Below are 25,583 nucleotides of genomic sequence, written 5' to 3' on the forward strand. Positions count from 1 at the left end.
TATTAGTTATTACTTTATGATATGGTACAAAAATCAACCAGAAAAATCGATTCTGTTTGGCACCAGATGAATTTTAAAATGTTTATATCATTGAAAAATCTCCAAGTTATAAATATCTTTTTTAACTCATCGGTGACCAATATTTTTTATTATTGTTTTCATATATGCTGTACATAAACTAAATAATTGTAAAATTTAAGCCATTTCTGATATTTAGCTCTTTTTTTATTTCAATATTACCTTGATTTCTCCTATTAGTTCAAGAGAAAAAAAAAGACATTTACAAAAATGTATGCTACTTTCGGAGGCAGATTGTCGGCTTAAATGAACGGTGACCCCATTTTTTTATTTCATTTTTCTATTAAGTATATGATAAAGTTCAATTATAAAAAAATAAAGCAAAATCCTATATTAAAAAAAAAATAATATTTACACCCGCTAGCCCCTTTAAGTCTGAAAGTAGTAGTAAAATTTAAAACAAGAACATGTGTCTAAAGGACACCATGCTGCACATCCATTATCATGTATCCATGTTCAGTGAACCATAAAATAGGGGGCAAATCATAATCGGTCATAATATTTTTTAAAGTTATGTGACAACAACTTCATGGTAAACTAACTTAAGGGCATACAATACAGTTTTGGTCCCGTATTTACAGTTTGATGAAAATTTCCATATAGGCTATTTTTTGCCTGATTAAATCAAATGTGTAATAAAAAATATACCTTCATGGGCTACTTTTTGAGTTAAATGAGGTCGAAATTTTGTATATTTGCTCAAAAATCAGATTTGTGGCCGTATTTTCCCTTTCGAAAGAAAGCCATAACTTTTTTTGTTTTAGAAGATTAACACAAACTGTTTTTTGTTAATTAATTTGTAATTTCTGTATTTTATAAGTATTCTAAAAATTTATGCATTTTTTATTCAGAAATAACTCATATTAATCAAATGATCATGAATTAAGAAAAAAGTGTAATTTATTGCTGTATATTTATCAAAATTAAAAAAAATTGCACTATTTACAGTTTTATAAAATTTGGTCCAAATAATCCTCCTGCAAAATGAAACAAAACGTCGTTTTAAAAAATAGGGGTCCATGCACTTGTTTTCAAATTGAATCAGTTTGAATGATAAAAACAGTCGAAAAATGCATCTTTTCCCGATATGTCATAGTTTGACGTAGCGAAAATAACATTTTACACTAGCAACGCCATTACCTCCCCTGTAACTGTATCGTATGCCCTTAACCAAGAACTACTTGAGAACAGTTCATGCCGGGAAATTAGGTTCTAAAATAATCATTTGGCATACAATAACTAGAGGCTCTAAAGAGCCTGTGTCGCTCACCTTGGTCTATGTGAATATTAAACAATGGACACAGATGGATTCATGACAAAATTGTGTTTTGGTGATGGTGATGTGTTTGTAGATCTTACTTTACTAAACATTCTTGCTGCTTACAATTATCTCTATCTATAACAGTACTTTCTGTGGAAAATGTTATTGAAAATCTTCAAATTTTAAGAAAATTGTTAAAAATTGACTATGAAGGGCAATAACTCCTATAGTGGTCAACTGACCATTTTGGTCATGTTTGTAGTTCTTACTTTACTGTACATTATTGCTGTTTACAGTTTATCTCTATCTATAATAATATTCAAGATAATAACAAAAACACAGCAAAATTTCCTCAAAATAACCAATTCAGGGGCAGCAACCTAACAACCGATTATCCCATTCATCTGAAAATTCCAGGGCAGATAGATCTTTACCTGATCAACAATTTTACTTCCTGTCAGATTGCTCTTAATGCTTTGGTTTTTGAGTTATAAGCCAAAAACTGCATTTTACCCCCATGTTCTATTTTTAGCCATGGCGGCCATCTTGGTTTGTTGGCCGAGTTACCGGACACCTTTTTTTTACTAGATACCTCAATGATGATTATGGCTAAGTTTGCTTAAATTTGGCCCAGTAGTTTCAGAGGAGAAGATTTTTCTAAAAGATTACTAAGATTTACGAACTAGAGGCTCTCAAGAGCCTGTATCGCTCACCTGATTCTACTTGGGTTTTTGAAATCATATAAAAAAATATAAAATTTGGCTAAAAGTGACAACACAACCTCATTTATAAGGAAAGGAACATGTTTAATTTCATTCAAAAGTCCCCCACTGGCGGCCATCTTGGATGACGGATCGGCTACAAAGTAACAACACTTGGTCAGCACCTCATAAGGAACATTCATGCCATGTTTGGTTTTATTCCATTCAGTGGTTCTCTAAAAGAAGTCATTTGTATGCATTTCCAATAGGGTCCTATGTTAAACTAAGTCCCCTGCTGGCGGCCATCTTGGATGATGGATCGGCTACAAAGTAACAACACTTGGTCAGCACCTCATAAGGAACATTCATGCAATGTTTAGTTTTATTCCATTCAGTAGTTCTCTAAAAGAAGTCATTTGTATGCATTTCCCATAGGGTCCTATGTTAAACTAAGTCCCCGCTGGCGGCCATCTTGGATGATGGATCGGCTACAAAGTAACAACACTTGGTCAGCACTCCATAAGGAACATTCATGCTATGTTTGGTTTCATTCCATTCAGTGGTTCTCTAAAAGAAGTCATTTGTATGCATTTCCCATAGGGTCCTATGTTAAACTAAGTCCCCTGCTGGCAGCCATCTTGGATGATGGATCGGCTACAAAGTAACAACACTTGGTCAGCACCTCATAAGGAACATTCATGCAATGTTTGGTTTTATTCCATTCAGTGGTTCTCTAAAAGAAGTCATTTGTATGCATTTCCCATAGGGTCCTATGTTAAACTAAGTCCCCCGCTGGCGGCCATCTTGGATGATGGATCGGCTACAAAGTAACAACACTTGGTCAGCACCCCATAAGGAACATTAATGCTATGTTTGGTTTTATTCCATTCAGTGGTTCTCTAAAAGAAGTCATTTGTATGCATTTCCCATATGGTCCTATGTTAAACTAAGTCCCCGACTGGCGGCCATCTTGGATGATGGATCAGCAACAAAGTAAGAACACTTGGTCAGCACCTCATAAGGAACATTCATGCCATGTTTGGTTTCATTCCATTCAGTGGTTCTCTAAAAGAAGTCATTTGTATGCATTTCCCATAGGGTCCTATGTTAATCTAAGTCCCCCGCTGGCGGCCATCTTGGATGATGGATCGGCTACAAAGTAACAACACTTGGTCAGCACCCCATAACGAACATTCATGCTATGTTTAGTTTTATTCCATTCAGTGGTTCTCTAAAAGAAGTCATTTGTATGCATTTCCCATAGGATCCTATGTTAAACTAAGTCCCCTGCTGGCGGCCATCTTTGATGATGGATCGGCTACAAAGTAACAACACTTGGTCAGCACATCATAAGGAACATTCATGCCATGTTTGGTTTCATTCCATTCAGTGGTTCACTAGAAGAAGTCATTTGTATGCATTTCCCATAGGGTCCTATGTTAATCTAAGTCCCCCGCTGGCGGCCATCTTGGATGATGGATCGGCTACAAAGTAACAACACTTGGTCAGCACCCCATAAGGAACATTCATGCTATGTTTAGTTTTATTCCATTCAGTGGTTCTCTAAAAGAAGTCATTTGTATGCATTTCCCATAGGGTCCTATGTTAAACTAAGTCCCCGGCTGGCAGCCATCTTGGATGATGGATCGGCAACAAAATAACAACACTTAATCAGCACCTCATAAGGAACATTCATGCCATGTTTGGTTTCATTCTATTCAGTGGTTCTCTAAAAGAAGTCATTTGTATGCATTTCCCATAGCGTCCTATGTTAAACTAAGTCCCCTGCTGGCGGCCATCTTGGATGATGGATCGGCTACAAAGTAACAACACTTGGTCAGCACTTCATAAGGAACATTCATGCCATGTTTGGTTCCATTCCATTCAGTGGTTCTCTAGAAGAAGTTCAAAATGTAAATTGTTAACGACGACGACGACGGACGACGACGACGACGACGACGACGGACGCCAAGTGGTGAGAAAAGCTCACTTGGCCCTTCGGGCCAGGTGAGCTAAAAATGGTTAAAAATTGACTATAAAGGGCAATAACTCCTATAGTGGTCAACTGACCATTTTGGTCATGTTTGACTTATTTGTAGATCTTACTTTGCTGAACATTATTGCTGTTTACAGTTTATCTCTATCTATAATAATGTTCAAGATAACCAAAAACAGCAAAATTTCCTTAAAATTACCATTTCAGGGGCAGCAACCCAACAACGAAATGTCCGATTCATCTGAAAATTTCAGGGCAGATAGATCTTGACCTGATGAACAATATTACCCCATGTCAGATTTGCTCCAAATGCTTTGGTTTTTGAGTTATAAGCCAAAAACTGCATTTTACCCCTATGTTCTATTTTTAGCCATAGCGGCCATCTTGGTTGGTTGGGCAGGGCACTGGACACATTTTTTAAACTAGATACCCCAATGATGATTGTGGCCAAGTTTGGTTAAATTTGGCCCAGTAGTTTCAGAGGAGAAGATTTTTCTAAAAGATTACTAAGATTTACGAAAAATGGTTAAAAATTGACTATAAAGGGCAATAACTCCTATAGTGGTCAACTGACCATTTTGGTCATGTTGACTTATTTGTAGGTCTTACTTTGCTGAACATTATTGCCGTTTACAGTTTATCTCTATCTACAATAATGTTCAAGATAATAACCAAAAACAGCAAAATTTCCTTAAAATTACCATTTCAGGGGCAGCAACCCAACAACGAAATGTCGGATTCATCTGAAAATTTCAGGGCAGATAGATCTTGACCTGATGAACAATATTACCCCCATGTCAGATTTGCTCTAAATGCTTTGGTTTTTGAGTTATAAGCCAAAAACTGCATTTTACCCCTATGTTCTATTTTAGCCATGGCGGCCATCTTGGTTGGTTGGCCGGGTCACCGGACACATTTTTTAAACTAGATACCCCAATGATGATTATGGCCAAGTTTGGTTAAATTTGGCCCAGTAGTTTCAGAGGAGAAGATTTTTCTAAAAGATTACTAAGATTTACGAAAAATGGTTAAAAATTGACTATAAAGGGCAATAACTCCTATAGTGGTCAACTGACCAATTTGGTCATGTTGACTTATTTGTAGATCTTACTTTGCTGAACATTATTGCTGTTACAGTTTATCTCTATCTATAATAATGTTCAAGATAATAACCAAAAACAGCAAAATTTCCTTAAAATTACCATTTCAGGGGCAGCAACCCAACAACGAAATGTCCTATTCATCTGAAAATTTCAGGACAGATAGATCTTGACCTGATGAACAATATTACCCATGTCAGATTTGCTCTAAATGCTTTCGTTTTTGAGTTATAAGCCAAAAACTGCATTTTACCCCTATGTTCTATTTTTAGCCATGGCGGCCATCTTGGTTGGTTTGCCGGGTCACCGGACACATTTTTTAAACTAGATACCCCAATGATGATTGTGGCCAAATTTGGTTAAATTTGGCCCAGTAGTTTCAGAGGAGAAGATTTTTGTAAAAGTTAACGACAACGGACGACGCCGGACGCCTGATGCCGGACACAAAGTGATGGAAAAAGCTCACTTGGCCCTTCGGGCCAGGTGAGCTAAAAATAAAAACTGGTTTCACAATTAATATGTTTCATGGAAAACTACATTAATCAAAAAATTTAACATGAATGTAACAATTTTTGATTGTCGCTTGAATGTGTTATTAAACTGCATTTCTTATTGCATTATTTTTTATCATATATTATTAAATTATGAATAAATGATACAACTTTTTCTAATGTAGATCTATTCTTTCTCCCTTTTAAAAAATATTCAAGTTTATAAGTAGGAGTTTAAAAAAACAATGTTTGATACAGCCCTCTATTTAATGAAGATAAAGTCTCCCCCAGTTAATATCCCAATAGTTACCTTGCGTTAGTCGGTAAGTTATACCAGAAATTTTAAATTCATTAGCTCTCTCTATCGACTTTTCCATTATCCAGTTAATATGATCAGGTTCATCACCATCAATTGTTACATCAGCTAAAATATATAACAACATGCAAAAATAGTAAGTATACTTAAATTGCTTGTAAGCTTTAAAGGCAGTGTAGTCTATTCAATTATAACTGATGAAAAACAATCCTACAATAAAAGCTTCAGGACAAGTAAGAGAAGTGTTCATAAAGTTTTACTCTGCTACAACATTATTACTATGCCAGTATGGATTCATTCGTTGGATTACGAGGGTTTCATGGATATTTGAAATAAATGGACCACAATATCAAATACTCAACGAATAACAAATTTTCATAGGCTTTGTATGAAGACATCTGGAAAACCATGAAATCAAAAATCCATGAAAATGCAAGTTTTCCTCAAACCATGAAAATTGATACCCAACAAAAAATAAATGAATCCACAGTATCTAGGAAAAAAACCCTAATCATTGTAATTTGGCTTAGTATCTTCAGTGACCTTTTCTAACATCAGACCCAGTCTTCTTTTAAACTGAGTTTTAATGTGCATATTGCTTGTCTTTGTTTATTTCACATTGGATAGAGGTATAGTGGAGTTTAGATCATGCAAAACATGTTTCACCCTGCCACATGTATGCACCTACCCAAGTCAGGAACCTGAAGTTTGTTAGTCTTCTTGTTTTTTAATTTCAGTTAATTTTGTTTTTTTCCTGAAGAGGAATGTTTGATTGACATGGCGTCTGGTTACAGATACAATGGTGGTAGGCATTTCAACAGATATATATTAGTCCATGGTGTGCTAGGAGGAACACCAAAAAGTAATCCAAAATGATAATGTGCACAATGGCATTATTTAAAAAAGTTCTTTGTTTACATTGTTTACATTGTTCACTGTTTACATAGTTTACATTGAAATCTCTTCATTTGCTTAGGAAGATTATTTTGTAGGTTGCTCAGAGAAAATTGAAGATATATAGATTTCACCACTGCAACAAGTGTGTTTGTCCACCCAAGACAGTTATATTTTAATATTTAAAGAGTGAGGCTTGCTGAGTTCTTAAATCAGTTAAAATCTAACTGTTGAGAGTGGAGAAATGTGTTTCTTTAATATTTTTTATCCTTCATTTTCAAAGATTTGCAGAAAGTTGAGTTCATTGTGTGTGACGTCATCAGGCATGGTCGACTTTTTTCATGAGGTGACAATAAGAAATTCAGAAGAAACCAAGAAAATTGACTTCATAATTAAATTCCAACCAATCATTTGCTGAGAACAGATTTGTTACTAGCAAAGATAAATATTTTTTTCACATCTGTCAACATATGTATAAATAGCACCAACAGTTTGAGAGTTCTATTAATAATATTAGATCTATGATAATTCATAATATTGTGAAAGGGTACAAAATACTATGTAAATAATATTTTCTCCTGGTCCATTTGTTCTTGTTGTTTGGTGGACTATCTAACTATGACTTTTCTTCTCACCTCCAAATGGTTCTTCTTTTGGCCACAATAAGATTCTAACATATTCAATACAGTGTTCTGGAAGTCTTGGTGTGTGTGCTATTGTACAAAGAGGAAAATTTATCTGGAAAACAGAAGGTATGCATTGCACAATTAATTTTAGTAATTAGAAATTAAATTATCATTTAAAAAAATAATCTGTAAACAAACTTTCTTTAAGATATAAATAAGATTTTGTACAAAAATTACTCTTAAAGTGTCAGTATAATGTCAAGTATGCCAGACTTAGATAAACATTTCAAGACCTTGGCAATTTGTTCATCAAACAATTTGTTAAACATATAACTAAGTATAATAACCTTCAAAGAAATTTAAATATTGTTTTGTTTAAACTTCCAACATTCCTATGACAACTGCCTCATTGAATATGAACTTTAATACAACTTATTGCATAAATAAAACTAACTACATGATTTTAGTTTGCATATGAAATAAATCAATCTTTGTCTATTTATCAAATATTTTGAGCGTATTTAATCATTTATTTTTTCGTATAAAGTGCATAATATAAAACAGCACACATTTCTAGGCAAATATCTGTGTAGTTTAGCTATACAAGGTATTTTCTAAGCCAATTGATACATTTGTGTATTTTTTTTCCAGTTATAAGAAAAAGAAAAAATAATTTATCTTTAATAATATTAAGTTAATTTGATCATTGTTACAAAATTTCGGATAAAAAAAAGGTGACCAGATAGAAGCAAAGATCTAGAGTGGAAATAATCACCCATTATGAGCCAATAGTTACAGATACATACCATGATAATATGATCGTAAAATGATATATGAAAAGCATGTTGCATGTGTTATTCTCTTATCTGCTTCTCCCCCAAACAACCAAGAATTTTCCAAAGCGTTTTTAGAATTTCATTTGTACATATTCCTTTAAAACATAGATAAATAAAAAGACATTTTGTTATCTGTATTCACAAGATAAATCATCACTAATCAGAGAGAAAATTAACACTTCAAATTTTGATTAAGTGGAGATCATTTTCTTTGGTTATTGTGTGGTCTGCTATTGACGCTTCACAGTGCATAAATAAAAGAAAGCTGCTCTTACTGGCTATACTATTGATTTGAAGTGTTATAGAGGCACAAATAATTCCAGACTCTATAGTTATAGTTTTAAGGAAGAAATGAGGCAAAATTGTCAGATCACATGACTGCTAAAGAGGCTATTAGTTTGTTAATTCATCCATAATACAGAACTTGTTAGCCAAGCTAAGGTGAACAGGTCTACAGTCATTTCTTTAAATGAGGCTTGAAAGCTTTGTGTTTTATCATTAAACAAAGTGGGCTCTTTTTGCTTGGAATATTCACGATCTCCAACACCATGCAACATGCAAAGCAAGTCAAATGTCTCAATGAATATACACTCTAAATGAGAAAGCAGTTTATATGACCAACAACCTTAGTAGCTTTACTGTTTCCTTGGTTGTTCATCCCTTTTGTCAAGAAATGCAATGCCCAGAACTGTGAAATGAATCACAAATTTGTCAGTTTACATCAAAATATGAAATATAGGCAATATAGGCAAAAAGCAAAAACACTATATATCAATATGTATGATTCCAATATACATTAAAGAACACTTTTATCATTCAATGAGGCACATGTCGAAGGCTTTTAGAAGTTTTGCTTTCACACAAAATAATTTTTTTTTAAAATAAATACTGACACAAAACCAAATCGCACACTCTATCATTTATAATTATAAATTACTAAGACACGGAACTTTTATTAATACCAGATAATAATTCAAGAATTTCAAAATTTCGTATAACTGCTAGGATGAAAATTTTTTTCCTGCCTTTTTTAGTTGAAATCTCTGTTCTGTTTTGTTTTTCAATCCTATGTCCTTGAAATTACTAGAATTTCCCCCAAGACATTTTAAACAAGATAAAACAATGTTTTTCTTAATTTTCATGGAAAAAAGGGAATGTATCTATATAATACAGCTTATTCATGGATGATTTTGATAATCCACTTGGTCTCCTAATTATAGCATCAATAATGGTTATATGAGAAAATAATTGTGAGAAAAAGAAAAAAATCACTATCTTTAATTTATACAACTGTAGACCTCTCTAAGCTATTTTAGGTTGCAATTTTGTCCCAGTATATTGTGTTTAAATTGCAAAAGAACTTTAAATCTTGTACGGCATATGACAAAATGATGAATGACTGGAACCAAATGACCAGAAAATCAACCCTTTCGGTAAGCTTCAATAGATTGTACCTGAGGAGGATATAAATCCAATGTACATTCTATACATGCAGTGATACCAGTAAGTATAACCCTGGCGTTTCCTTTAAATCCCTCTGTTCCACCGTCTACCATAGGTATCAATGTACTCTGGTCTAATTCACCATCTTCATACTTTAATAAACTTATCTACAATTCAAAAATAAACTTTATAACACATTTTTGAATTGAATTCATCTTTTCATAGTTTCATTGAGAATTAAAGCACTGAAGGAAATACAGCTTATGAAAATTAAGTATGTATTACATAATTAAAAGTAAGATAAAAGTACACATGCTGAAATGTCTCACTTCTTTTCTAACCATTGATATTATGTTGACAGTCTGAAATATAAAGCTTTACTACATCTATCACATAAACTTAACATGATAAAAGAAAATGAGGTCAAGGTCAGATAAACCAAAAGAGAAATACATGTACACTTTACAATTATTCAATACACCAAATATTTTTGACCTATTGCTTGATGTTACTAATAAACAGATTTAACCAAGAAAACTGTCATTGACCAATGAACCATGAAAATGATGTCAAAGTCAGATTAACCATGCCAGGCAGACATGCACACCTTACAATTAATCTATGCATTAAATATAGTTGACATATTGCTTAAAGTATCTAAGAACAAACTTAATCATGAAAACTTAACATTGACCAATGAACCACCAAAATGAGGTCAAGGTCAGATGATACCTGCCAGACAGACATATACAGCTTACAATCCTTCCATACAACAAATATAGTAGACATATTGCTTATAGTATCTGAGATATGAGACTTGACCACTGATCCATGAAATGAGGTCAAGTGAAAACTGTCTGACAGGCATAATGACCTTGCAAGGTAGGCACATACCAAATATAGTTATCTTATTACTCATAATAAGAGAGAAATTAACATTGCAAAAAATCTTGACTTTTTTTCAAGTAGTCACTGAACCATAAATGAGGTGAAAGACAATGTGACAGATGGAAACTTGGTAACATATTAAGGGTTATTTAGAATCTTCCCAGGTGATATGGGCTCATATTCCCTGATAGTGATCATATCCCTTTAGCAATTAGGCCAGGGGGTATAGGGTACTGACAGGAATTATGAGCCCATATACCTAGTGAATGTAACCAATCAAATTGCAGGATAAGGTTGGAGTACCAGTATGATATAAGCTGCTATTACTTACTAGCATTCCATTTATCCACCTTCTGGCAACAATACTATCTAAACCACATACTACTATGTGAAATTCTGAAATATAATTCAAATAACAGTAATACATATAGAAACTGATTACTTTTACTACTTAAACAATGTCATCAAGAAGTTAACTATTCCTTTCCAATCCTACATAATTTTCCATTGATGACAATACTAAACAAAGTTCCAGTGTAGCTGGGAACAGTATATCTAAAATGAAATTAATCTCACAGGCTTTTCAGTATAAAATTGATTAAATCTCGAAATTCCTTGAGACTTTGCGAGATTTATTGATTTTGGTAGCATCTAACTGAAAAACCTTCAGAACTGCTCAATAAATTAACCACATAACTCTAATTGTAAATAAATACAAGTTTTATCATAAAGAAGATATAATTTGTCATATGAAATTACCAAAATAAGTTTGATTTATTTGATGTGAAGTGTTTTATAATGTTTTGGGAATTTGGAAATCATCACAGCAATCACCGCCATTTTTTTATTATCCCGTTTGCATTCTGTATCATTCTGTGATGAAATGAATGCAATACTAACAAGTTTGAAATGACAGATTACAAGTTTGATACACTGGAATCACTATAAAACTAGTTTGAATAACATTTTATTGATATTATCAGAAATAATTAGGATAATAGCTAGTAGATATTTAACACATGTCCGTTTTCGTATCTCTATTAAGCATGACTCGACAATAAAATCAACTGCATTTAGGTAGTGTTAAGTCCCATTAATATAAAAATTCCTGAGTGTAGTCAATGTATAAAGAACCAAAAATGTTGAACTTTGAAAAGTAAGTTCTATTTTGTGCTTAGTACTGATTTGAGAAGCCAAGCCTTTTAGGTTATAACCTATGTTGATGATGATTTAGGTTATAACTTATGTTGATGGTGATTTAGTTGATAACCTATGTTGATGATGATTTAGGTTATAACTTATGTTGATGGTGATTTAGGTTATAACCTATGTTGATGGTGATTTAAGTTATAACTTATGTTGATGGTGATTTAGGTTATAACCTATGTTGATGGTGATTTAGGTTATAACCTATGTTGATGGTGATTTAGGTTGTAACCTATGTTGATGGTGATTTAGGTTTAACCTATGTTGATGGTGATTTAGATTATAACCTCTGTTGATGGTGATTAAGGTTATAATATATGTTAATTGCGATTTAGGTTATAACCTATGTTGATGGTGATTTAGGTTATAACCTATGTTGATGGTGATTTAGGTTGTAACCTATGTTGATGGTGATTTAGTTGATAACCTATGTTGATGGTGATTTAGGTTATAACCTACGTTGATAGTGATTTAGGTTATAACCTATGTTGATGGTGATTTAGGTTATAACCTATGTTGATGGTGATTTAAGTTATAACCTCAGTTGATGGTGATTTAGGTTATGATCTACATTGATGGTGATTTAAGTTAAAACCTATGTTGATGGTGATTTAGGTTATAACCTATGTTGATGGTGATTTAGGTTATAACCTATGTTGATGGTGATTTAGGTTATAAACTATGTTGATGGTGATTTAGGTTATAACCTATGTTGATGGTGATTTAGGTTATGATCTACATTGATGGTGATTTAAGTTAAAACCTATGTTGATAGTGATTTAGGTTATAACCTATGTTGATGGTGATTTAGGTTGTAACCTATGTTGATGGTGATTTAGGTTATAACCTATGTTGATGGTGATTTAGGTTTAACCTATGTTGATGGTGATTTAGATTATAACCTATGTTGATAGTGATTTAGGTTATAACCTATGTTGATGGTGATTTAGGTTGTAACCTATGTTGATGGTGATTTAGGTTATAACCTATGTTGATGGTGATTTAGGTTATAACCTATGTTGATGGCAATTTAGGTTATAACCTATGTTGGTGGCGATTTAGGTTATAACCTATGTTGATGGTGATTTAGGTTGTAACCTATGTTGATGATGATTTAGGTTATAACCTATGTTGATGGCAATTTAGGTAATAACCTATGTTGATGGTGATTTAGGTTATAACCTATGCTGATGGTGATTTAGGTTTTAACCTATGTTAATTGCAATTTAGGTTATAACCTATGTTGATGGTGATTTAGGTAATAACCTATGTTGATAGCGATTTAGGTTATAACCTATGTTGATGGTGATTTAGGTTATAACCTATGCTGATGGTGATTTAGGTTATAACCTATGTTGATGGTGATTTAGGTTATAACCTATGTTGATGGTGATTTAGGTTATAACCTATGTTGATGGTGATTTAGGTTATAACCTATGTTGATGGCAATTTAGGTAATAACCTATGTTGATGGTGATTTAGGTTATAACCTATGCTGATGGTGATTTAGGTTTTAACCTATGTTAATTGCGATTTAGGTTATAACCTATGTTGATGGTGATTTAGGTTATAACCTATGTTGATGGTGATTTAGGTTATGACCTATGTTGATGGTGATTTAGTTGATAACCTATGTTTATTGTGACTTAGGTGATAACCTATGTTGATGGTGATTTAGGTGATAACCTATGTTGATGGTGATTTAGGTGATAACCTATGTTGATGGTGAGTTTTTACTTACTTCTGTAGAATGATTCATCATAATCCTGAATTTGACAATAATGACTTCATAAAGTTAAGGAAGAGATTTTCTTGACTGCTATCTGATTTTAATTTTTTGTGATTCCATGTTTTTCATTGTTTAAAATTATTGACAGTTAACACTGTAATTATACACATTGTAGAACTTCTACTATTGGAGTTTAAATTAAACAACTTTGACTACCCAGGAAGGTCTAGCATGGTTGGCACTGGATTTTAGGATTTTTTGGGCACTAAATGTAAATTCTTTTAATCACAAGGGAATAAGAATGTGTTCATGGAACACAGATGCCCAACTCATGCTATCATTTTCTGCGTTCAGTCAACCAAAACTCTAAGTGGCATTACAATAAGAAAGATCATATCATAGGGAACATGCATAGGTGTACTAAGTTTCAAGTTGATTGTACTTCAACTTCATCAAAAACTATCTTGACCAAAAACTTTAACCTAAAGAGGGACAGACGGATGAATTGACGGACATACAAACGAATGCACTGAAAAGCATAATAAGTGGGGCATAAAAAGTTGATATACTTATATTAAAGGATACGGAGTGACTTTACATCCAGGTACTCTCTTGTTAATGAATTCAGCTGCTACTTCTGCTTTAGGTTTACCTACATCCTTGTGTCTGAAAGATAATGATACACACATAATCATACCTTATAGTGGTAATATAGAAAAAGATACACACATAATCATACCTTATAGTGGTAATATAGAAAAAGATACACACATAATCATACCTTATAGTGGAAATAAAGAAAAAGATACACGCATATTCATACCTTATAGTGGTAATAAAGTGAACGATACACATATTTATACCTTATAGTGGAAATAATGAGAAAGATACACACATATTCATACATTATAGTGGGAATAAAGAGAAAAGTGCACACATATTCATACCTTATAGTGGAAATAAAGAAAAAGATACACGCATATTCATACCTTATAGTGGTAATAAAGAGAACGATACACATATTTATACCTTAAAGTGGAAATAAAGAGAAAGATAAATGTATACGTTATAGTGGAAATACATGTACAGAGAAAGATACACAAATACACACATATTCATACCATAAAGAGAACGACACACACACATATACACATATTCATACCATGGGGCCTTTTATAGCTTGCTGTTGGTGTGAGCCAATGCAAGGCTTCATGATGAAGACCTTACTTTGCCCTATATTGGTTTGTTTTAACAAATTATGACTTGAATGGAGAGTTGTCTCATTGGCACTCATACCACATCTAGATCTTCTTACATTTTGTATATCTACTTAAATGTACATGTATAGTGGGAATATAGAGAACGATATACACATACACACATATTCATACCTTATAGTGGAAATACAGAGAATGATATACACATATTCATACCTTACTGTGGAAATAACGAGAAAATACAAATATATAGACTTTGATATAAATTCTATACAAATCTGTCAAGAATTGATTCAGTGAGAGCGCTAACGAATCTATTTTTCATAAATTCAATATTTCCAATGGACATAAAGTTGATCAAGCCATCTATACACATGGAAAAAAGTATTGCAACACCTTGATTTTTTAAAATTTGAAAAATCAGACTTTTTTTTTGGATGAAATATAATAAAATATTTGTATAATATTATTGAAACATAGTTTATGATAACATTGGCATTGAAACGAACTAAAAATGTTTGAAAAAAAAATGATTTATATGACCACAATTTTAATAACAAAATGAAGTGTTTTTTGTACAAAAAAAATGCATTTTACAACTTTTACTGTAGTCGAACTTTACAATGTCAGACATTTCAAAATTAATCTTCAGATGACTGTTCACATCATGGTTGATCGTTATACGCCAAAGAATTAGTACTTTGTGCGCAGCCTCCATTCAAATGGATAACCGTATCTAAACGTCTTCTGATTCCTGCCAAAAATCGACTAATTTATTGCTAAGGTAGCAGCAACCATTTTTGATGAAGGGCATTGTTTATTTCATGATGTGTTTGAACTGGGGTGTCTTTTCGCGCACGTTCCGCCCAATAGTGTCCCATATATGCTCAATATGGTTCAAATCCGGGCTACGATCCGTTTAAGGAAGATGAACCGAATTCCATTGGAACAATGGATCTTCCTCCACGATGCTAATTTTCAACTTTAGCGAGCTCTGCACTACATTGGATACGGAAAACTGTGTGTCTGTTCGTAAGAAAAGGTCTCCGAAATGGTCTTATCGCACGATAACCAGTAGCGATGAGTCGATCTCGAACAGTTCTTGTTAAAAGGCTCCTGTAAGCCCACCACTCTCTTTTTAGGATTGTATTGTATGCAATGGGTTTCCTTCTGACCAACCTTCATAATGCTTGATTTTCCCTAGGAAATGGTATAGGGGGTCTTCTTTATCTCGGAAGGTCTTTAACATCGTTTAGTGCCTTATTTTTATTCTCAAAACGACTTATAGTGGAATGGTGATGACCAAAAATACGTTCAGTTGTTTCAGCGACATCCCTGCTTCTCTCATGCTGATAATCTTCCATCTTGCTGCAGTTTAGAGTTGTCGAGGACCCATTACAAGGTGTCAATCACATAACTTTAAAAACTTGGTTATTTAAAGTGTTGAAAACAATGAGGATGAAAACATCTGTTTTGCTGTTTACGGGTACAGTAGCTGCATGTGCAGATAAAAACTTATCGAGTCGATATTTATTGATTAAACTCAGGTGATACTTAAATAATGTTAAATTAGTTCTATTTTACCAAATTATATCACAAAAAAATAAAAAGTGTTTTTTTAATTTCAATTTCAATTTGGTGTTGCAATACTTTTTTCCATGTGTATATATAAAACTTGCCGAGATATTGCTGATAATAAATTATAATAAATGTTTTATATAAATCTGGCAAAAATTGTACCTGTGTGATCTAGAGTGCTAACAAAACTACAACAGATGTTTATTTTTTCACTTTCATTTTATTGCTTTAAACTAGGGATGTCAACTCGGTGAAGATTTACTAATCGATTACCTGTTGAATTTACCAAGCGTTACTTGAGTACTCGCTCAGTAAAACATTTACAAAATGAAAACACAAAATTATTCCATTTTATGTATTGTAGGTCGTTGTCTTATGATCTCAAAACCCTCAACATTATTACCTAGGACTAGATAATAGTCCAAGGAATTGTATACCATAATAAATAGCTCATTCACTACATGTACTAATTATGTGAACTGATACATGTAATAATCTAATCAAGTAATTAATCAATATCTTTAGAAAAATTATTACTCAAACAACAGTATTTGGAAACCATAAAAAAAAAAATAACGATCAACAAAGGGTTGATAATTATAACTTATTGATACCATCAATCATTTTCTGAGGGTCGATACAAGGTGCAACGATTTTGTTCTTATTTAGAAATATCAGCTTGTCAACTTTTTCTTGGACGCAGCAATTTTTCAAATTTGTAAGGTAACTAACAGTTCTGCTCTGACAATAGAGGTGGGGGAGTGACTATGATTCGCTAAAAGTGTCAGCTTTGGTAAAAAGCTCTTGTTAATATATTCTACATATATATGTAAGACTCAGATCGACGTCCGGTCTCTAATCGACGTCCGTTCCTCAAATCGACGTCCAATTCTTACGTCACAATAAAACAAGACTCCAAATCGACGGCCAATTTTATGCCCCTCTAATCGACGTCCAATTTTTGGCTTTTCTAATCAACGTCCAATTTTCAGCTTCTCTAATCGACGTCCGTTTTATGAACTGGCAGCAATGACGTCATAACTTTAAAAGATGACGTAGTAAGTGTCTTTCAGACAGCAATGATGGAACAAAACACAGTACCGGATGAAGGGTATGTTTTTGAAAGAAAAAGAAAAAAAAAAGGATAAGCAAAGATCCGAACGCCGAGACATTTTGGGCCGACATGCCTTATTATGTGGAAATAGCTAAAACAAGAGAACAAAACAGCAAATGGGGTCCGAAAAAAATTATTGCAGAACTAAAACTTGGATTATCTGAGAGAGTAGTGAAAACGGTATTAAGTCAATATTTACAGATTGTCTGTTCAGAAAATGTATTGATTTAAATGTTCACCACAAGATGTGTCAGCAAAAATGATTTGGTGAATATGATAAAAGAAAATCATAAAAAGGACCACAGAAAAGCAGACACAATATACGAAGCACTGAGGACAACAGTATTTCCCGTTGTCAGAGAAACCATTAAAATTCTGTTCAAAACAGAAGTTAAGTGTCAGCAATGTGCCAGTGCTATTGATTTATCAAAAACTACTACAACACGCAGACCAATTCCAGCTACGTATCCTAACAGTCGCTGGTAAGTAGATTTGAAAAAGATGCCAGCAGTAAGAGGATATACATATGCATGCAACATAATTGATTGTTACTCAAGACTTGCCTTTGGAGGACCATCAAAAACCAAAACTGCTAAAGAAATAGCAGATTTGATTCTAAAGTATCTTTACCTGTTAGGATTACCAAGAATTTTACAGTCTGATAATGGAAAAGAATTTTCAAACTCCAACCTAGCAGATGTTATTGATGTTTTTAAAACACGACAAATTCATGGGCGTCCTTATCATCCTCAAAGCCAGGGCCGGGTAGAAAGGTTTAACAGAACGTTAACAGAGTATTTTAGAATCCAGATGTCTGTACACAAAGACTGGCCTTCTGAACTAGTGCGCACATAAATGATGGGGTTAATCCTGGTGAAGAAAATATTTCATTTGAAGGTATGAATTTAGTACATTTTTTTTTTATTAAAGTATAAAAGTATATTTTTTTTACAAAAAAGGACATTTTCAGTGTACTAAACTTTTGCATGTAAAATAATTTATTTTTTGCTAAATAGCTTTTGGATTTATGAGTCCAAGTTAATAACAACAAACAACCACACAGTTCATCCTCTAGTTATATACATTTGCCACTGGACTTTAAAAGCCAACAATAGATATATACTATAATATTATAGTAGTCTACGACAAACGTTAATAAAGTAGGTACATGTACACATTTTATCCTTGTGAAGCTGGTTTCCGCGGGACTTAAAGTTTTTAAACTGTATAAAGTGTTATGCATCTATATATTTAGGAATCTTTCTTTATTTCGGTGTACTCTAAATGCATAGTTGCTGCTAAAAGTTAAACTTTTTTGTTTTGTATGTTTTTTAGGGAGAGGGGTTTAATACAATAAAAGGTTCGATATTTGTTGAGACAGTTTTAACTGTAATAATTTCAAAAATAAATAAATTGCAATCAACCAAGAGTGACGGTTCTAAACTTTAAATAATAAAGAATAATATATAAATATATTTTTTAACCCAGAAGCTATGGATATGCTCGAAATGGACACGAATGGAGAAGAAACAAGTAGAGGACAAATTAATTCTACCAATAACAATAACAACACTGAAAATGTCAATAAGGACGCAGAGATCTCAAAACAGTCAAATTCTGTAAAAGAAACTCCGGATGAAAGAATTTGTGATGATGTAAGTGTGTATTTATTTACTGTGGAAAACTTTTGTAAGTTAACGGTAAATTGCAAGACAAATAAATAGACATAATAAAATCAATTAATTAACAACACAAAATAAATAAAAAAATGTTTTATTTTAAAAGTTTGTAAGAGGATTACATATATTTTTTAAAGTTCATAAACAATAAAAAATTATTATAACAAATCAGTACTTCACACAACACTCAAGGATCGTTCTAACTTGTACCAATTAAACATGCTATTCAATGTTTTTAATGTTGATGGATGACTGTCATAATAAAGTATAACATCGCATGTATATATATTTTATGTAAAAATATAAATAGATATTATATTTAAATAAGATTCAACAAATTTATAAACGTCCGAAATTTTTAAACAATGTTCGTATTTAATGAGAAAAAAACCCTGAAACTATACATTTTTTTTTTCTATTTTTAGAAAGTTGTTGATTGTGATCCATTGGCCAGTGCCAGCCCCTATTACAGAGCTTTATACGAGCGCCAGTTTGGTACAGATCTTACAAATGAAACTAACCCAAATTACGTAAGATTGTAATAACAATTGTTGATTTGTTACATTATTTCAGTGTCAAACTTAGCACTTAAAAAGACAAACTATAAAATCTAACTCATCTGATAATATTATCTTAATTGACGACATATTAATCATAAAAGTGCAATTTTTCTTAATATTTACAAGTTATACTTTTCGGTCAATCTAATTAATTGCTATATAAAATCTTAATTTCAAATGAACTTTTAGACTTATAATAATCTATTTTTTAGAATACATGTACTTCACAAAATCATTTTATAAACGAGGGACTAATGGAATATTTTAAGGAAAAACAGCTAGAATTATATCCCTTAGAGTTATTTGGTGGAGACTGCGAAAATGTATTTACACCTACAGTTGGGGAAGTTTTACAGTTTAGGACAAATCCCGCCATGAACAAGGGAACAGCCGTATTTGTTAGTGGATACTGGAGAAAAGGAAAATGTATAAATATCATCAATAATATGTCAAGAGGGAAATTATTTGTAATAGAAGATGACAATACAAAATACAAATTTGAACTCAACAGATACCAGATTAGACCTTACAATTGTTAAACGTCTGTGCCAAATAAAATATATTTAAAAAATATGTTGTTTTTTTTATAACCAGCTATCTAATTAGGTTTTGATACAATTTTCGGAATTAAATTATATTCATTTAAAAAAAAAGAGATGTGGTATGATTTTTACTAAGACAAACATCCACCAGAGTTGAAATAAAGGCAACCATACAGCCATTAACAATGATAAAAACCATACGGTAATGTTATTGATTTAAAGCCACTTCATTATTAAAAGCCATATTGAAAATGACATAGAATACAGAAGACCACAATAAATGTAGGTCGTTGTTTTTTAGCAATATTTGGACGTCGATTAGAGGATCAAAATATTGGACGTCGATTTGAGAATGTGACGTCAGATTTGGACGTCGATTTGAGGATGAAAATATTGGACGTCGATTTGAGAATGTGACGTCAGGTTTGGACGTCGATTTGAGGAACGGACGTCGATTAGAGACCGGACGTCGATCTGAGTCTAACATATATACCTCTGTCTCTGGGAGTTTTATGTGACAGTTTAACGCAAACATTTGAATCGTATTATATTTTTAAATAATAAAATATATTGTCCCAGGAGGTGCTTTCAATAAAAATAGTTTTTGTTTAAACTTCAGAAAGCAACACCATTCTAATAGGAAACCGTTTAGTCGAGCATCATTAATTTGGTAATCTATACTTGGTACATGTAGTACCAAGCGATACTCCAGTACTTGAGTACTCGTTGACATTCCTAATTTAAACTCATTGATTTTTAATAGTGTACAATTAAACAAAATTAGGTGGCACTTACAGAGTTCAATTCACCAATATTGTTATGTTTGAAAAGTAAACTATATAATTATCCTTCTGATTTTATACCTGAACAAAAATTGTCTGTTTAAATTTGAAACATCTATAGTATCCATATCAATTACATCAAGGTTTCTGAATCCCATCAGGGCCTACAAATAGAAAGCAATATTTATATGTACATATGTAATTAGGAACCTCTATTTACAAATAAAATGGATTATTTGCAAAGTGCAAAGTGGTCTGAAAAATAACAAAAAGGTAAAAGATGCTGCGAAATTTAATTCATGAAAGTCATAAATAAGATTCTGCATTTCTCTCTGAACCTCTTGTCAACTCTATTGTTAAGACATGTGGTGACCCCTAAGTTCTATATATAACATCAAGTAATTATTTTGTTCGTTTTAGATTTGTTATTTACCAGATCTTTGAGTAATTCACATCCCAAACCACCAGCACCAATGACCAATATCTTACACACATCTTGTAAAAATCCTAGTGCCTGAAATAAATACATTAAGCAATATCAAGTATATTTCAATATATTGGTTAGCCAGAATAAAATTTGCGTTTTTACAATACATTTTTGTCAAACTCTGAATAGATTAGTCTACACAAGTAGGGATTTTGTTTTAAAGGAAACAATCAAAGATCTACTCTGAAGAATAAAATAAAGACTATAGTTATTCCTTATTTTCAAAGAAAGGAAGTATAGGTCTATTTATTCTACCATGCCATTTTGACACACCAAATTACTGTATGCTTGATTTGTCAAATGACTACTTTGAGGAGCTATAAATCTCTTTGTAAAACACTTGTGTCTTTTTAAAATTTTCTGACAAAAACAGAATTGTGATCAACTCATATATATACTGATATATATATATATAATAAAATAAAAATTATCATGAAAAATTGCTTCTGTCAGAGAATGCAACCTGTGTTTTACTTAAAATTCCAAAAGTGGTAGCCTAAAATGATTCAGAGTACCTTATTATGATGTCATATTGACACCAATCGCAACAAGACAATGCATGAGTGATGTAAAGTTTGAAACTATCTGCAAACAGGAAGTGACTGCACAGCTGATGTAGAAATTGTTTACAGTCTTCAACACGGAGCCTTGGCTCACACCAAACAGCAAGCTATAACATGTATAAAGGGCCTCAAAAATAACTAGTGTAAAACCATTCAAATGGGAATACCAACAGTTTATTCTATACAAAAAATGAGAAACAAGAAACACTTATGAACTTCATCAACAATTGACAACTACTGGACATCCGATTCCTGACTTAGGACACGTGCAAACATCAACAATTGACAACTACTGGACATCTGATTCCTGACTTAGGACAGGTGCAAACATCAACAATTGACAACTACTGGACATCCGATTCCTGACTTAGGACACGTGCAAACATCAACAATTGACAACTACTGGACATCCGATTCCTGACTTAGGACAGGTGCAAACATCAACAATTGACAACTACTGAACATCCGATTCCTGACTTAGGACAGGTGCAAACATCAACAATTGACAACTACTGAACATCCGATTCCTGACTTAGGACACGTGCAAACATCAACAATTGACAACTACTGAACATCCGATTCCTGACTTAGGACAGGTGCAAACATCAACAATTGACAACTACTGAACATCCGATTCCTGACTTAGGACAGGTGCAAACATCAACAATTGACAACTACTGAACATCCGATTCCTGACTTAGGACACGTGCAAACATCAACAATTGACAACTACTGAACATCCGATTCCTGACTTAGGACAGGTGCAAACATCAACAATTGACAACTACTGAACATCTGATTCCTGACTTAGGACAGGTGCAAACATCAACAATTGACAACTACTGAACATCTGATTCCTGACTTAGGACAGGTGCAAACATCAACAATTGACAACTACTGAACATCCGATTCCTGACTTAGGACACGTGCAAACATCAACAATTGACAACTACTGAACATCCGATTCCTGACTTAGGACAGGTGCAAACATCAACAATTGACAACTACTGAACATCCGATTCCTGACTTAGGACAGGTGCAAACATCAACAATTGACAACTACTGAACATCCGATTCCTGACTTAGGACAGGTGCAAACATCAACAATTGACAACTACTGAACATCCGATTCCTGACTTAGGACACGTGCAAACATCAACAATTGACAACTACTGAACATTCGATTCCTGACTTAGGACAGGTGCAAACATCAACAATTGACAACTACTGAACATCCGATTCCTGACTTAGGACAGGTGCAAACATCAACAATTGACAACTACTGAACATCCGATTCCTGACTTAGGACACGTGCAAACATCAACAATTGACAACTACTGAACATCTGATTCCTGACTTAGGACACGTGCAAACATCAACAATTGACAACTACTGAACATCCGATTCCTGACTTAGGACAGGTGCAAACATCAACAATTGACAACTACTGAACATCCGATTCCTGACTTAGGACAGGTGCAAACATCAACAATTGACAACTACTGAACATCTAATTCCTGACTTAGGACACGTGCAAACATCAACAATTGACAACTACTGAACATCCGATTCCTGACTTAGGACACGTGCAAACATCAACAATTGACAACTACTGAACATTCGATTCCTGACTTAGGACAGGTGCAAACATCAACAATTGACAACTACTGAACATCCGATTCCTGACTTAGGACAGGTGCAAACATCAACAATTGACAACTACTGAACATCCTATTCCTGACTTAGGACACGTGCAAACATCAACAATTGACAACTACTGAACATCCGATTCCTGACTTAGGACACGTGCAAACATCAACAATTGAAAACTACTGAACATCCGATTCCTGACTTAGGACAGGTGCAAACATCAACAATTGACAACTACTGAACATCCGATTCCTGACTTAGGACACGTGCAAACATCAACAATTGACAACTACTGAACATCCGATTCCTGACTTAGGACACGTGCAAACATCAACAATTGACAACTACTGAACATCCGATTCCTGACTTAGGACAGGTGCAAACATCAACAATTGACAACTACTGAACATCCGATTCCTGACTTAGGACACGTGCAAACATCAACAATTGACAACTACTGAACATCCGATTCCTGACTTAGGACAGGTGCAAACATCAACAATTGACAACTACTGAACATCCGATTCCTGACTTAGGACACGTGCAAACATCAACAATTGACAACTACTGAACATCCGATTCCTGACTTAGGACAGGTGCAAACATCAACAATTGACAACTACTGAACATCCTATTCCTGACTTAGGACAGGTGCAAACATCAACAATTGACAACTACTGAACATCCGATTCCTGACTTAGGACACGTGCAAACATCAACAATTGAAAACTACTGAACATCCGATTCCTGACTTAGGACAGGTGCAAACATCAACAATTGACAACTACTGAACATCCGATTCCTGACTTAGGACACGTGCAAACATCAACAATTGACAACTACTGAACATCCGATTCCTGACTTAGGACACGTGCAAACATCAACAATTGACAACTACTGAACATCCGATTCCTGACTTAGGACAGGTGCAAACATCAACAATTGACAACTACTGAACATCCGATTCCTGACTTAGGACAGGTGCAAACATCAACAATTGACAACTACTGAACATCCGATTCCTGACTTAGGACAGGTGCAAACATCAACAATTGACAACTACTGAACATCCGATTCCTGACTTAGGACACGTGCAAACATCAACAATTGACAACTACTGAACATCCGATTCCTGACTTAGGACACGTGCAAACATCAACAATTGACAACTACTGAACATCCGATTCCTGACTTAGGACACGTGCAAACATCAACAATTGACAACTACTATCTGTATTACAGCTGGAATGTTAATCCAGGGTTTCCAGTTCCTATCATGATATTCTTAATTGAAGGTAGCTGTTTTCAAGGAAGATATCAAATTGAAGACACTTAATGGTAAAGTTGAAGTCATCTCTTTAGGACGCCATCATAATAAATAATTTATTTTACATTTTTGGAACATCTTTAGAACAGACCATGCCAAAATGTTCAACTTGATAACGACACAATCCTGTCTTTTTATTCTTCTTTTACATCACCAATGCCACTCCAGCCTTTTCATGCCTAATGTGCAGCATCATTAGTGTCACTCCAAGCTTTTACATATGTGCCACTGTGCCACAACATGAGAAAGAACTGCTTTCTCTTCCAGAGCACATGACTTCACTTCTGTGATGTTCATTTAGTTTTCTATGTAATTACATCTTTTTCTTTTTGTCATAAGCATTCTCCATTTTATTGACATATATCTTAACTGATTTGAACCTTTTGTTTCTGGATCCTCTGTCTATTATTAAGTCTAACCTTTGGCGTAATTATATACACATATATTACAATTATGAATATACTTTTGATAGAAATGGCTCCTACTTTTTTCTTGGTTATATTAGAAAACCGGAAAACA

At 33.4% G+C, this 25,583-nt stretch overlaps 1 protein-coding gene across 3 annotated transcripts in view; it reads right to left on the minus strand.

Moving 5' to 3' along the window:
- The window catches only part of LOC143070519 (NEDD8-activating enzyme E1 catalytic subunit-like), a 43,030-nt gene that overhangs the window by 8,235 nt on the left and 9,212 nt on the right, over positions 1-25,583 (minus strand). For 2 of the 3 annotated variants that reach the window (XM_076244779.1, XM_076244783.1), the window contains exons 3-11: positions 21,471-21,551; positions 21,119-21,201; positions 14,151-14,231; positions 13,578-13,621; positions 10,962-11,026; positions 9,754-9,909; positions 8,925-8,987; positions 7,473-7,575; positions 5,938-6,051 (exon numbers count right to left, since the gene is read on the minus strand). In XM_076244779.1, the coding sequence (XP_076100894.1) occupies positions 5,938-6,051; positions 7,473-7,575; positions 8,925-8,987; positions 9,754-9,909; positions 10,962-11,026; positions 13,578-13,621; positions 14,151-14,231; positions 21,119-21,201; positions 21,471-21,551 (790 nt within the window). The remainder of the gene's footprint in view (positions 1-5,937; positions 6,052-7,472; positions 7,576-8,924; positions 8,988-9,753; positions 9,910-10,961; positions 11,027-13,577; positions 13,622-14,150; positions 14,232-21,118; positions 21,202-21,470; positions 21,552-25,583) is intronic. The other variant, XM_076244789.1, reaches the window with a different exon arrangement.

Source organism: Mytilus galloprovincialis, chromosome 1 (genome assembly GCF_965363235.1).
Source record: "Mytilus galloprovincialis chromosome 1, xbMytGall1.hap1.1, whole genome shotgun sequence".
Taxonomy (NCBI): Eukaryota; Metazoa; Mollusca; class Bivalvia; order Mytilida; family Mytilidae; genus Mytilus; species Mytilus galloprovincialis.